The 13,868-nt window shown below is 44.1% G+C and overlaps 2 protein-coding genes across 9 annotated transcripts in view; both read left to right on the top strand.

Annotated features, from left to right (window-relative positions):
- The first annotated feature begins 372 nt into the window (after positions 1-372).
- Positions 373-5,564, top strand: LOC106612863 (rho GTPase-activating protein 19). The gene is made up of 11 exons (XM_014214449.3): positions 373-597; positions 1,004-1,239; positions 1,365-1,445; positions 1,936-2,145; positions 2,759-2,985; positions 3,194-3,280; positions 3,569-3,634; positions 3,901-4,083; positions 4,491-4,586; positions 4,689-4,802; positions 5,290-5,564. Exons 1-11 carry the CDS (start codon positions 557-559, stop codon positions 5,344-5,346), a joined length of 1,398 nt encoding a protein of 465 aa, XP_014069924.2. The 5' UTR covers positions 373-556; the 3' UTR covers positions 5,347-5,564.
- Positions 5,565-9,390: 3,826 nt separating this feature from the next.
- LOC106612875 (slit homolog 1 protein) overlaps positions 9,391-13,868 on the top strand; it is a 158,040-nt gene continuing 153,562 nt past the window's right edge. For 3 of the 8 annotated variants that reach the window (XM_014214505.3, XM_014214514.3, XM_014214483.3), the window contains exon 1: positions 9,391-10,028. In XM_014214505.3, coding sequence (XP_014069980.1) covers positions 9,826-10,028 — 203 coding nt within the window. In that variant the 5' untranslated portion in view covers positions 9,391-9,825. The remainder of the gene's footprint in view (positions 10,029-13,868) is intronic. The other 5 variants (XM_014214525.3, XM_014214496.3, XM_014214535.3 and 2 more) reach the window with 2 other exon arrangements.

Here is a 13,868-nt window from a genome sequence, read left to right as displayed (position 1 = left end):
TAACTAACCCAAGATAGTTAATGTGTCGTTTACAGTGGAAGCAAATGAAGCATAGTGGGCAGAACAAGCAAGGAGGTGGGTAAGCGAAGCACGAACTAGCGAGATCCTATTGGCGCGTGGTAGCATATATTTGCATATTTCCATTAAGGAACGCCTCCTCTGTGAAGTGCGTGTGTACACAAACTCATTCGACCGTGCACTCCTTGTAAAACAAAGCGATTTAAAAAAGTGTAAAGTATATAAACCTTCGTGCACTGTGTTCGTAACACATTTTAGTTTTGGGAACAGAAAAATGGATTGAGATCAGATGTTTAATCGATGAGAAAATTAGCATAACGTTCGACCAGTTTAGCCTACTTCCATCCTTTCCAACGACCCGCGACTCCATGGACTTCCTCTCACTAGCATGTTTGGTGGTGAAAAAAACATTCTTAACAGATGCTTCAGATTTCTGGCCGTTGTGAGGTGTCTGGGTTACCCCTTCAGTCTGTGGTGCTTATGGTAGTTTCAGCATCCAGGGAGGCGGGGCAAGGAATGGAACAGCGGAAGATTCAAAATGGACATGGCGGCGGAAAAAGAACCCAACGAAAACAAAAGGTAGGCATATCATCAGACAATTGTGACCGCCAAACAGTTTGGTCTGTGCATGATAACATAATTACACTCATCATGTGGACATGACTGTTGCAATCTCTCAGATACGCTTAATGTTACGCAACCAGCTAGAGAGCTAGATTTTACTGGCAACTAGCTAGCTAACTTCCCTAGCCATGTAGCTAACTACGTTCGTTACTATCCAGCTACATACTTGATCGTTATAATGGGTTTGCAAGGTGTTATTCCAAGACTTAGTTGCTTGTTGGCTCTTTGACACATCAGGTCTGAACATTCTTTTTAGGTAACATTAAGTAGTTAATTAGCTACTAAACAATAACAACCAGACTATTTGTCTCCACTCTCTCCCCTCCCACCACTCTCTCCCCTCCCACTGGACCTTGTGCAGTGTAGTGAACTCTCAGGACCCTGCACCCCAGCCGGTCATCTTCAACCCAGAGTTCTTTGTGGAGCGTCTGAAACATGAGCATCCCCAGGTGTTCACAGAGCTGGTCCTCAGTAACATCACCAGGCTCATAGACCTGCCAGGGGATGAGTTTGCCCAGCTCACAGGAGAGGCAGACCCCAGACTCCCCACAACACACACAGGCTTCCTACGCTCTCTCAACTTCCTCAAACGCAAAGGTGAATTTACTGTAATGTTGTGTACTACACACACTCACTGAGGTCTTTGTGTGGTGTGCAGTCTGTGCATTTCAAATGTCCTGTGCTGTCCATTCACTACAAACCTTTTTTGTGGTGATTTCCAGATAAAGGAGTGGTGTTTGGTGCTCCTCTGACGGAGGAGGGCATTGCACAGATCCACCAGCTGATTGAATACCTCAGCAAGAGTGAGTTCTACAGTTATCCCATCTTTACAAGCTCACCTTTCAGCCTGCATCTAGAAAGAAACATATCATTTGCTTTCTCAACGTTTTGTAGAAGTGTTCTAATTTTACCAGTTCATGTCCTATTTCTGTCCTCAAAATCCTGGCTGGAGCACCTAATAGGTGTTCTGTGCGTTAGTTTCTGGCCCAGTCTGTCTAGTATTAATATCTAGTCTTTAAGTCTGAGCGCTGAATGAGTGAGTAGGTATGAGCTCATGGTCTATTTCCTGCTCTAGTGATGTCATTGTCTGAAAGTGGACACTGGGATAGAGCAGGGGAGTCAATAATTCATCTGAAAACACTTTACTCTCTCTCCTTTTTTCTGTTTCTGTCTGTTCTCTCCTCTATTTTGCATTTCTCTGTTTGACCCCCCCATTCTCTCGCCACTGCTTCTCTCATACACCTAATTATCTCTTCCCCTTCTCTCTATCCATCTGTAATCCCTCTCTCTCAGACCTCCATGTGGAGGGGTTGTTCCGTGTGCCAGGCCACAGCCTGCGGCAGGCGGCCCTGCGAGAGATGTTGAACGCCGGGACAGAGATAGACCTGGAGACTGGGGACTTCCATCCTAATGATGCTGCCACCCTGCTTAAAGCTTTCCTAGGAGAGCTGCCTGAACCCCTACTCACACACAGACACTACCACGCCTATCTGAAGATAGCAGGTAACACACACAACAAGCCATATAACCTAAATATACACGGAGTACACCCCCTCCCCTTGCCCTCAGAACAGCCCTAATTTGTTTGGGCAAGGTCTCTACAAGGTGTTGAAAGCCTTCCACAGGGATGCTGGCCAATGTTGACTCCAATGCTTCCCACAGTTGTTTGAAGTTGGCTGGGTGTCCTTTGGGTGGGGGACCATTCTTGATAAACACAGGAAACTGTTGAGAGTGGAAAAACCAAGCCGCGTTGCAGTTCTTGACACAAACCGGTGTGTCTGGTACTTACTACCATACCCAGTTCAAAGGCACTTAAATATTTTGTCTTGCTCATTTACACTCTGAATGGCACACATGCACAATCCATGTCTCAACGTTTAAAAATCCTTCTTTAACCTGTCTCCTCCCCTTCATCTACACTGATTGAAGTGGATTTAACAAGTGACATCAATAAGGGGTCATAGCTTTCACCTGGATTCACCTGGTCACCTGTCATGGAAAGAGCAGGTGTCCTTAATGTTTTGTATGCTCAGTGTAAGTGTTAAATTTAAAACTATTTGTGGATGCAATTCTGCCAAATAACCATATTATTTTCATAACGTTTGGTTATCTCCAGAGCTGACCCAGTTTGATGAGAAAGGGAACAAGACTTCAGTGCCGGATAAGGAGCGTCAGATCGAGGCCTTCCAGCTGCTGTTCATGCTGCTGCCTCCAGCCAACCACAGTCTGCTCAAACTGCTCTTGGACCTGCTCTATCACACCGCTCGCAACCAGCACAACAACAAGATGTCTGCCATCAACCTGGCCACCATGGTGGCTCCACACATCATCTGGCCCAAACACGTATGTCTAGTTCAAATCAAAGTTTATTGGTTGTGTACACAGTTTAGCAGATGTTATAGCGGGTGCAGTGAAATGCTTATGTTACTAGCTCCTACCAATGCAGTAAAATGTCAAACAAATCAATCACTTTCTCTCCCCCTCACCATTCTTCTCTCCCATTAGTTGATTATTGTTGTCTTGACTCATTAGTATTGTGTGTCTTTTCAAGGTGCAAGCCAGTGACCTCCAGGGGAACATTAAGAAGCTAAACAACGCAGTGGCTTTCCTCATCAAGCACTCACAGAAACTCTTCAGGGTGAACATTGACTGGCTAGCATTCATTCTCCAGTAGCCGTTTTGAATCAATATCCCTATTCATTACCCTCCCCTCTGTCGCACTCAATCAGCTGGGTTCTGGAAAATAACTGGCTGGGGATTTTCACCTGAGTCAATACTGACTGTCTGCATCAGTCAATCATTTCACATATCAATCACAGTTTTGGAAAGTTTGGTCACCTGAAACCTGTGCGTTTTGTTTGTCTAAATAAGTCTTGTTTGTCTAAACAATGACGACGGTGGTCATTTTGTGTGTTTTTTACTCAAGGCTCCTGCGTATGTCAAAGAACACGCCTGCATGCTTTTTAAAGGATCAAATACCTCGCAGTTTACGGTGAGTACACTACAGAAACTCCCAGTTTACAGTGAGTACACTACAGAAACTCCCAGTTTACGGTGAGTACACTACAGAAACTCCCAGTTTACGGTGAGTACACTACAGAAACTCCCAGTTTACGGTGAGTACACTACAGAAACTGTCTAGTTGATTTCGATCACTATTTGACTGTCAGGCGACCTAAATCGATCATGTCTTCTATCAGGGAATATCTCAAACTCAGCTAAGACCTGTTATCATTTCACTCCTCTCCTCCCTACCAGGATGGCCTGGCTCTGTGTGGTGGGGGTGCTCACCCCTCCCCCTCTAAGAGGGCTGGTGGGGCTGTGACGTGTACAGACGGGACCACCAGCAGTAACACACACACTGAGCTGGCCCTCAGAGAGCTTTACCAACAGGTCAGCAGCATGCCTGAGTCTGCCAAGAAGAAGAAACTCATCAGACAGGTGGGACACACACACGCCTACACCTGTATTTGCGGAATGTGCAGAAATAATGAGTGTTTGTCCAAAAGGGTGGCAGGTAGCCTAGCGGTTAAGAGCGTTGGGCCAGTAACCGAGAGGTCGCTGGGTCAATTCCCTGAGCCGACTAGGTGAACAATCTGCCAACGTGCCCTTGAGCAAGGCACTTAATTCTAATTGTTCCACGGTCGCCGTCAATAATGGCTGATCGCTGGCCGTGACCCCACTCTCAGAAGGTTTCTCGGGGAGTGGAATATGCAAAAAAAATACAACATCTTTCACATGCATAAAATACACACTTGTGAAATAGAACAAATGTAAGGACCCACCTAATTATTATTATTATCATCATTATTATTAAGACTTTCGCTGTTTTTGTGTGTGTTGTGTAGTTTGCTAAGCAGGTCCCTGGGACGCCATTGAGTGACCAACAGACACTGTACTCGAATAGGAAACATCGCCGCTCGCTCTCCTTTGGAGGAATCAGGGTATCATCAATAATTTAAAATAATAGCTAAATGTTCTGTCAATCCCAGGAAGATGTTATACAGGATGTGTGATTTTGAAAGCTATGTTTGTGTGTGCACCAGAGGAGAGCGTTAGGTACCCAGGGCCCGGTGGAGAAGGCTAGCAGTGGCCTGGTGACTCCAGGATCCAGCAGCTCAGCAGACAGACAGGAGAAGGAGGACAGCAGCTTTGGATGGGTAAGTACAACACACCACTCTATAGCTGAGTCACTGTATGTGTGCGTAATAGGAGCGGTATAGTGAACTGTTACTTTGTCTCAGGTTCAAACCAAACAAATGAAACTGTCTGTTTGCCTGGTGAGCAGCATGATTCACAGCTATAAACCTGTCACCAGTGGGTGACTGCGTCGTTCTCCCCATTACTAATATGATAATAATGGTAGAATATGGTCATAATATGGTAATTTAGAGTGACATGTATGCAGGGCTCCAACCCACAGCCCTGGTGAGCCAGTTAAACCATGACTACTGCGTTGTGGTATGGATGGAGTGTCTTACCGTTAGCTCACCACCCAGTGGCTAACCACAGGGCAAACTCCCTCCCTCAACTCTCCCCAATGGGGTTTATTTGAGTGACATTGTCGGATGGGTTTGGCGCCAAGGTTAGGTAGAACGGACATAACTCTGAAATACCTGAGGTTGTTCTCTCTGTTTTCTCTCTCAGGATTCCTCGTCTCTTAAAAGGATGTGCTTCTCGCCAACGCAGGAGACGTCGGTCTAGCAGTCAGCTCAGCTCATCCACAACTTTTTCCTCTCACTCTGAAAAACATTTCTCTAACTTGGTTTTAAAATGAATCTTTTAACGAACAGGGAGACACCCTGAGGTAGTTAAAGGCAAGTCATTTACAAGCCAAGTAATGTGTTGTCTTAAAAGCGGTAGAACCACGCTTGGCCAGTGAATTCGTTTTCATCTCTTCCTTGTTCTGTTTGGAAAGAGACAACATATGTACACCTTGGTCATTCTGGTCAAGTAGGAGTTAGAATGACTAGAAAAACCAGTGAGAACCAAATTAAAACCCACATTTTTGTGGTTTAAACTTTTGCATTGGTTTTGAGTTAGTTACTACTGTGTAGAGCATGCCATGTGGGCAAACATTGTCTCAGGTAGGTAGAAGTAAGCTGGATCTATAGGGAGTTTGCGCTGGTTTGTAGTAAATTACAAAGGATGGTCAAATTCCGATTGACTACACATTTAAGCTAAGCAAAGTGTTTTGAGTGCCTTAAAATTATATTAGCAAAGTAGTAAAGTTAAGGTGTGATGCATTATATTGAATTGAATCTTTATTTAAGCCTGTAAGTCCCATTGAGGTAGTTGAATGTATTCCAGTTGGTGTAGCTGTGGAGGCAGTAGCATCGTCTAATGTGTTCAGACTGAGCAGAGATGAGTGTGAAAGAAAGATGGAGGGAGAGATGAGTGAGAGTGAAGTCTGGGAACATGGTATGTAGGGCTATGACTGGTTTTCCTGGTCTGGTTATGTGTTAAGGAAAACCTAGTAGATGTGAATGAGACCGTAGGAGTAGCTAATGGTCTGCTGTTATTACAACTGGTGTGAACTCACTGTTGCTTTGTTTGGGAGTGTTTCTTTAGCCACGGTCTTAATCTGTCAACACAGATTTTTTATTTTTTTTCCCCCCTCTCTATTTAAATACTTTTTTCATTTTTACTGTGTTTGTATTTTTTACTTTTTTTTTTTTTGAGACTACAACCAAAATGTCTATTAATGGTGGGGTTTTTTATCCGCTTATGTTTTATGCAATATCTATGTCCTTCTTTTTGATACTGTTACAGAAAAGTTTTTCTATGCAATCTGTTACAATATTTGTTATTTAATATCAAATGTTTTTATCCATGGTATAGCCTATCTGCATTGGTTCTGTTTATAGCTATTTTCAAAACCAGTCAGACATTGAGTGCTAAATCCTGACAAGATTCAACCGTATCTTCGCACAAATCCTCTACCAACATGAATTTGTCATTTTTACGGAAATGTGAATAACTTACATCTGTTTCACGATTTCCTTTTTCTAGTGGCAACATTAACTTTAGATTTCAGTGTCGGCGGCATTTCCATTCTACTGATCTGACTATTGAGCATCAGAATTCTGTCTGTCAAGCTGTTTAATTGTGAATGTGCTCCATGTACAATAGCATGTCTGTCATTATTGGCACTACTGTGAAGCTATGCAAAAAACTGCCATTAAAATACAATGAAACATCTTTATTTCCTTTGTGGTAAAATTATTTATTTAACTATGCAAGTCAGTTAAGAACACATTTTTATTTACGATGACGGCCAAACCCTCCCCTATCCTGGACGACGCTGGGCCAATTGTGCGCCGCCCTATGGGACTGCCGATCACGGCCGGTTGTGATACAGCCCGGGATCGCAACAGGGTCTGTAGTGACGCCATTCGGGAGCTCTTATTGGTTGTGTGAAATATTGATTATCAACAGCGGCGCTACTGGGAAGCTAGGAAACAAACATCTTTATTTCCTCTGTGGTCAAATGTGTTATTGGTTGTGTGAAATATTGATAACAGAGGCAATGTTTTAAACTGAGACGATGTCATGCTGAAGATTGACCGTGATTGAAGATTTTATAACATGGCAAGGTTTTATTTAATGTACGTGTTTGAATATTTAATTTAATTTACAGGTATTTAGTGAATATTTAGTTCTCTTTGGTTTTGTCTGCTAAACTGGCTGGAACTAATGACCGGTCTGCAGTGACCGAGTGCAGTTGAATTTTTAACCAGAAGATGGAGCACTTGAGATGCAAATGCTCAGCCTTTTGTGAAGATGCCTTGAAACCACTTCAGTAGATGTTTAGTGTTAAATCTTTTCTCACAATTATTTTTCAGCTTGGAAACGTGTAAAAAAAAAAAATTAAACTCTGTCTCTACTTTGCTATAACTGAGATGTTCAGAAAAGGTGAATATACATTTCAATAAGAGTGTTTATCTTGTCCCTGGTAGTTTATGAAAGTGTGATATCATACACTTTCCTTACATTCCAGGAGCAAAAGTTAAAATGTATCTATTTTTGTCTGCAGTTTACTTTTCTGCTGGAAGTGTTGTGAGTAAGGAGAGGGTTATGAAAGAAGAGGGACAAGGAACAGAAGTTATCCACAATGCAGGTGGTTGGAATGTGAGTCATGATTGTGTTGTTGCATGTTTGGTATTAGAGGTATACGCTGTGCACCTGTGTGTGTGTGCACATGACTCTTAATGTGTGTGTGTCGTGTATATGTTGTACACAGGTTTTACAGACCTCCAGCAGGGGACTGCTGCCACTCTCAGGTCCTGTAAATACACAACAGGACAGCAGTGACCGTGCTGGAAATACCAATGGTCACTACTGTATATAGTTACCAGGTCAAACTTGGGTTTTATTTAGAATGTGTTCTCCACACAGTTTGGCCCATTCTCAGTCAGACACACATCCATGCCAAACTTTGGTTTTAGAAGTGGTTTTAGAAGGTTTAAAAAGACAACTTTTATTTTTTTTTATTTTTTTTTATCCAGTCGGATAAACACTCCAAACAGCCTACCTGACCACTCGGAGGCAAACCATTGCCTCATTTTGTCATTCCAATCACATTCCAATGATAAAACTGTGGGGGACCAAAATGCAATTTTAGATTGTGGGTTGGACATGTCCCGCCCTTCCCCAGTGAAAGTTGCGTCCCTGATACATAGTAGTGTTTTAGAATAATTAAAAAACTTCACACAACTCTTCTATTTTCTCCATTTGGTAAACTCTAGTTACTACTAACTTACTTCACAATTACCACACAAACAAAAGAGACATGCGCCTGAGCCTTGCAGTTGACTTATTTTATTTCCTATATGAGTTGTGGTACTGTCTGCTGTTTGCTAGTCCTCTTAAGTGCAAACTGGTGTCGTCCCTTCCCACATCTAGGACAAACAGAGAGGTGTTTGTAAGAGAGCGGAGGGACAGGGAGAGACGCCCTAAACACCACCCTCTCCCCTGTGTTCAGGACCCATGTTAGGAAGATCTATACACCACAGACGCTTTTACTGGGCCAGATGGATCACTCTCTCTCCACTACGTGTGCGTGTGTCTGGCGGGGCCTAGGAAGGACGGAACACACTTCTCTTTTTGTTTGTACCGTATCTCTCATCTCCATCAGTCTGTCTTTTTCTCCTCTGTTTTTCTTTGTCAGCCAGAGATTGGGCTTCCAGGGTTCTTCAGGTTCTGTTATAGTGTTTACGCTGGGATGGTTCCACCACAGTGCATGCAGGAAGAGATGAAGTGAAGGGTCTGACACAGTCAGCTGTGCAGAGGTCTTTATTTCACTGTTTGGAGAGAGGTTGGAGACTAACCTCCTCCTAGCCACCACTAAGGACTTCAACAGTCTACGGATGTCCAAGTCCTTATATTAGGTGGTCATAAATGTACATTTTGTATGTATGCATTTATACACACACATATGTACACGTGCACAGTCCTTTGTGATACTGGGGACAGGGGTTGAACAGTGTCACACAGGTTACTGCTCTCTGCTCTATACGGGCTGCTGGAGGCAAGCCTGGGAGAGAATGAAACAGAGAATAAAGGGCAGAGAGAGAGTTGTGAGGGTGAGAATAAGAGAAAATGAGGGACTAAAAGAGAGAATGAGAGAGAATGAGAGAGTTCAGGCAGGGTTCTGTGGGGGGGGGGGGGGTTGTGTGAGGAGGGAAGGAGGAGGGGGAGGGGTGGAGTCAGGGGTCTGCTATTTGTAGCTCCTTGTGATGGATGACTGCTGTGTGTGTAGGAGAGAGAGATAGGCTTTTCTTCATTCTGCTCTATCCCCATTCCCCCTAGTCAGACAAGCAGAGCAGAGCGGGACAGAGAGAGAGAGAAGAGTCGTGAGCGAACGAGTGTAGAACAGAACAACTCCACAAAGAGAAGAGAGAGGTGGATAGTTCCCTTTGCAAGGAAAGAAGGAGAGCAAAAGAGAAGAAAATCAAGCCTTTCAGAATACATTACCAACTGAGGACATTACTTATTTCTAGCCCTGTTTTATGTTGTAACAGTGAGATTTCTTTCTCATTCTACGAGAGCCTACACACTGATTGTAAAAAACGTGTACTGTGTAGCAGGAATTGGGGATTTTGCAGAGAGAAGGAGAAAGAAAGAGAAAAGGCTTTTTTGGAGCTAGGTTTTGAGAAGCAGGAGGCTGCAGTTGTGGAGATCATGCCCGGTAGAGGAGCTTGTTCTGGGGCAGGCGTGGGGAGGTTGCCTGGGTACTGGGTGTGTGTGCTGGTTCTCTGTGCCCTGGTGACAGGCTATGTCAGCGCGTGCCCTGCCCTGTGTACCTGCAGTGGCACCACGGTGGACTGCCATGGGCTGGGCATCAAAACCATGCCCCGGAATATACCCCGCAACACAGAGAGACTGTAAGTATTTACTTCTGTACCATACCATACCTGTTTGTGTCTGTCTGTCTGTCTGTCTGTCTGTCTGTCTGTCTGTCTGTCTGTCTGTCTGTCTGTCTGTCTGTCTGTCTGTCTGTCTGTCTGTCTGTCTCTTTACTATATGTGTGTATTTGTCTGCCTGTCTGTGGTTCTATGTCTCTGTGTGTCTGTTTCTGTGTGTGTGGTGGCGCACATGACTTTGCTGAAACAGAGAGAGAACAATAGCCCTGAGTGGTGTGTGTGTGTGTGTGTGTGTGTGTGTGTGTGTGTGTGTGTGTGTGTGTGTGTGTGTGTGTGTGTGTGTGTGTGTGTGTGTGTGTGTGTGTGTGTGTGGTGTGTGTGTGTGTGTGTGTGTGTGTGTGTGTGTGTGTGTGTGTGTGTGTGTGTGTGTGTGTGTGTGTGTGTGTGTGTGTGTGTGTGTGCGCGCGCGCGCGCGCGTGCATAGCATTCCAGTCAGGTATAAATAGGCATGAGAGACTGGAAAGAGCCGGAGCAGATGTATGCCGTTCATGTGTCCATAATTTACATACCTGCCGTTGATGTGTGTGTATGTCTACAGGCTCACACATACATGTATACATGTTCCCCGCAAACTGTGGAAATGCTCCAGTTTAATATAATTACTACAGTTGACTGTTGATCTTCACTATTTCCCCTTTTCTATGCGGAAAAATGTTACTGTGAGATGATTAAATCAGTAAACTTCTATTTTGATGTGGTGGTATGGCATATGTATTTATGGTATAAGCTGAATTTCACTACATATTTGCATGTTTTTTATTTCAATCTTCTCTATTAAAATAATCCATTGTTAATTTGACTCCCTCTAGACGAGATGTAAATGTTAGCCGACATTCTGTTGGTTTCAGGACACTGTGTATTCTCCTGATGATATAGTTAGTTCACTATCTGCAGACTGGATCCTCTCTTTCTCTCTCTTTCCCTCTCCTGCACCGGCCCTCCCTCCCTCTTGCAGGCCCCCCTCTCCCCAAATTGTTAAATCATGTAGAAAATTAAGCAAATCTGCTCCTTAAGTGTGTCCTGCCTGTGAGAAGATCTGCTAGACGTCTTGTACCAGGAAGGAGAAAGTGGAGGGATGATGAGAGAAATGGAAAGAGATTTCTCCTTTTATGGGTTTCCTTTTGAAATATTAATCGGTAAATCAGTGGTGAGGAGGAGGAGAGGAGAGGTGAGGGAAATAGATTGTTCTGTTTCAGCTTCTAGAATAGCTCAGATGAATAAAATATGTTGTGGGAATGGAGGAGAGAGACAGAGGAGAGCAGAGGAGAGAAACACTTGTGTCAGAAGCAGCGTTTGCGTAGCGGGAGCTGGCTGCATATTTCATGAACTCCATATTTCATTTCTAAGAACACCTTTTTGTAGCGGATGCATGTGTCAGAGCTGCTTGTATGTTCACAGACAGAACACACACACACACACACACACACACACACACACACACACACACACACACACACACACACACACACACACACACACACACACACACACACACACACACACACACACACACACACAGACACACGCTTGGGATATTTTGTAGGGGGAAACATGACGATTTTGTGGTTTCCTTTTACATGAACAGCCGTATGCACTGAGAGTGTACCGTAGTTAAACTGAAGTGTGTTTTATGTGTTGCAGTTAGTTTATGCATGTGTAGGTCATGTATACTAGCTGTTATACCTGGGATTTGTAATGTGATTTCATGCTTCAAACCGTCTTGCTAAATAGGACGGATTTCTGTGCCTCTCTAAATGCTTCTGTCTGTGTGTCTGGCAGACTTTCCCTCTTTGGCGGTTAGACTTTTAAGTTGTCAGTGTGTGCGTATGCCGTGCAGATTTTATTATTTGGTAGTCAAGCGTTTAAAGCTTTCTGTCAATGTGCGCTTGTGTGTGTGGTGCGTGTGTGTATGTCATGTAGAAGGTTCTTGGTCTTCATGAATTGGTTAGTTAACAATATAAACTCTCTGTAATCCAGGGCTGGTATATAGGGTGATTCATCAGGATGATTGAACAAGTCAACCCCCCCACCCGCTGGGACTGTGTGTGTGAAAACACCACTAAGGCTGATAATAGTGCAATATTGGTGAGGGGTACTGGGGTAGACAACTACTGGGGCAGAGTACAGGCCTTTACATTGACTTCAGGAGGAGCGAGGGGAAGGTGTGAAGGAGGTTAGAGGGACACAGCCTGTCTGGACAAGCTTTATTGGCCAACCCTGGACTGCTGGGGCGATTTGGGGGGAAAGTGTGTGAACGATGTGTGTTGGTCGGTGGACCGTGAGTATGTGTGTGATTTGGGGGAGGTCTTGACACTGACTGCAGTTTCCCATTTACACTTGTCACTGTGGGTTTGGATCGGCCCTGACCTCCGACCTCGGCTCAGCTGCAGGTGTTAAAATCACACCACGCTACACACACACCTTCTCCTGCCGTGGCTAGGATGTCTTCAGCCCGCCGTACATTCTTAGTCCAACTCACAAACAAACCTCTCTGCATCACTCATACTTAAACTATGCCATGCTGTGGATTGGTTTCTATAGGCCTGATGCAATTCAACAGGTATTTAAACATGACATATTTTGTTTTGGTACACACATATACAGTATATGCACACATCCCACAAGTTTCAGAAATGGCCGTCCCTAGCTTGCATCAATTTCTCTATTACCATCCCTTCTTATCTGTTTCTCTTATCTGTGTTATCTCTCTAATGGATCTATTGATCCATCTATGGCTGGTGGACCGCTCTGATAACACTGTGGACTATCTGTGTGGAGTGGCAATGAGCTGATAATGGGATTGGAATGACTGGGCTGGCCTCGTTCATCCTCTTCACAGCAGAATACAGCTCTCCAGCCACCTCAGGGTCAGACTCATCACAGTGTTGTCTCTCTTATTTACAATGTGTGCTTTGTCCTATATTTTTATTTTTAATCCCAGCCCCCGTAGGAGGCCTTTTGCCTTTTGGTAGGCCGTCATTGTAAAAACAAATTAGTTCTTAACTGACTTGCCTTTTTAAAAAAAATAATAATTAAGTCGACAAGAACAAGTTCTTATTTACAATGACAGCCTACCCCGACCAAACCCGGACAACACTGGGCCAATTATGCACCACTCTATGGGACTCCCAATCACAGCCGGATGTGATACAGCCTGGAATCGAACCAGGGACTGTAGTGACGCCTCTTGCACTGAGATGCAGCGCCGTAGACCTCTGCGCCACTCGGGAGCCTGTATTGGGCCTAGTTAAATAAATGAAAAACTATGTGTGTCAGAAGGGTAGTGTTAGTAGAAGATGATCTTCATGCCAGAGAATGCCCTGCTCTGAGATACGGTAGGGTGTTGGACTCACCCAGGGGCGGAAATCCCGGGGGGAACGGCGGGGACACGACCCCCCCCCCATCCTGGGAAAAATATGATTTGTCCCCCCCAATATATCACTGAAACATAACTATGTAATTTAAATAATATTAATAATACGCAATGAAAACAATTGTGCTGATTATAGACACTTAATAGCGCGTTTTTAAGTTTCAAAAGATTGCGACCCCCCCACCCTTTGCCTCACAATGGTTTGATCCACTGCCAGTTCCTTAGTTGGCAAGGTAACAGAGGGGTCGTGTTTACTGTCTGAAAGGCACTCAATGAACGTAACTGACGTAAGGTTAATCCAGTCAATCGCGCACACACACTAGCTGAATATGCAGAGCTAGCGCGCAAATATTAACTATTAAGCTAGCTAGTACCTATTCCATTTATGTGGCATCGTCAAAGATGGAATCTTTGCTATCGTCAATTTA

The sequence above is a fragment of the Salmo salar genome, chromosome 01, assembly GCF_965601325.2.
Source record: "Salmo salar chromosome 01, fSalSal1, whole genome shotgun sequence".
Lineage (NCBI taxonomy): Eukaryota > Metazoa > Chordata > Actinopteri > Salmoniformes > Salmonidae > Salmo > Salmo salar.
The sequence above is the reverse complement of the archived record's forward strand: the minus strand, read 5'-3'. Positions and strand labels throughout refer to the sequence as shown.

Bases quoted from the DNA above. Each gene is read 5' to 3' on its own strand.
- LOC106612863 (XM_014214449.3), top strand. From the start codon at position 557: ATGGACATGGCGGCGGAAAAAGAACCCAACGAAAACAAAAG. The intron at 1,240-1,364 runs GTGAATTTACTG...GGTGATTTCCAG, and splicing joins CAACTTCCTCAAACGCAAAG to ATAAAGGAGTGGTGTTTGGT. The intron at 2,146-2,758 runs GTAACACACACA...GGTTATCTCCAG, and splicing joins CGCCTATCTGAAGATAGCAG to AGCTGACCCAGTTTGATGAG.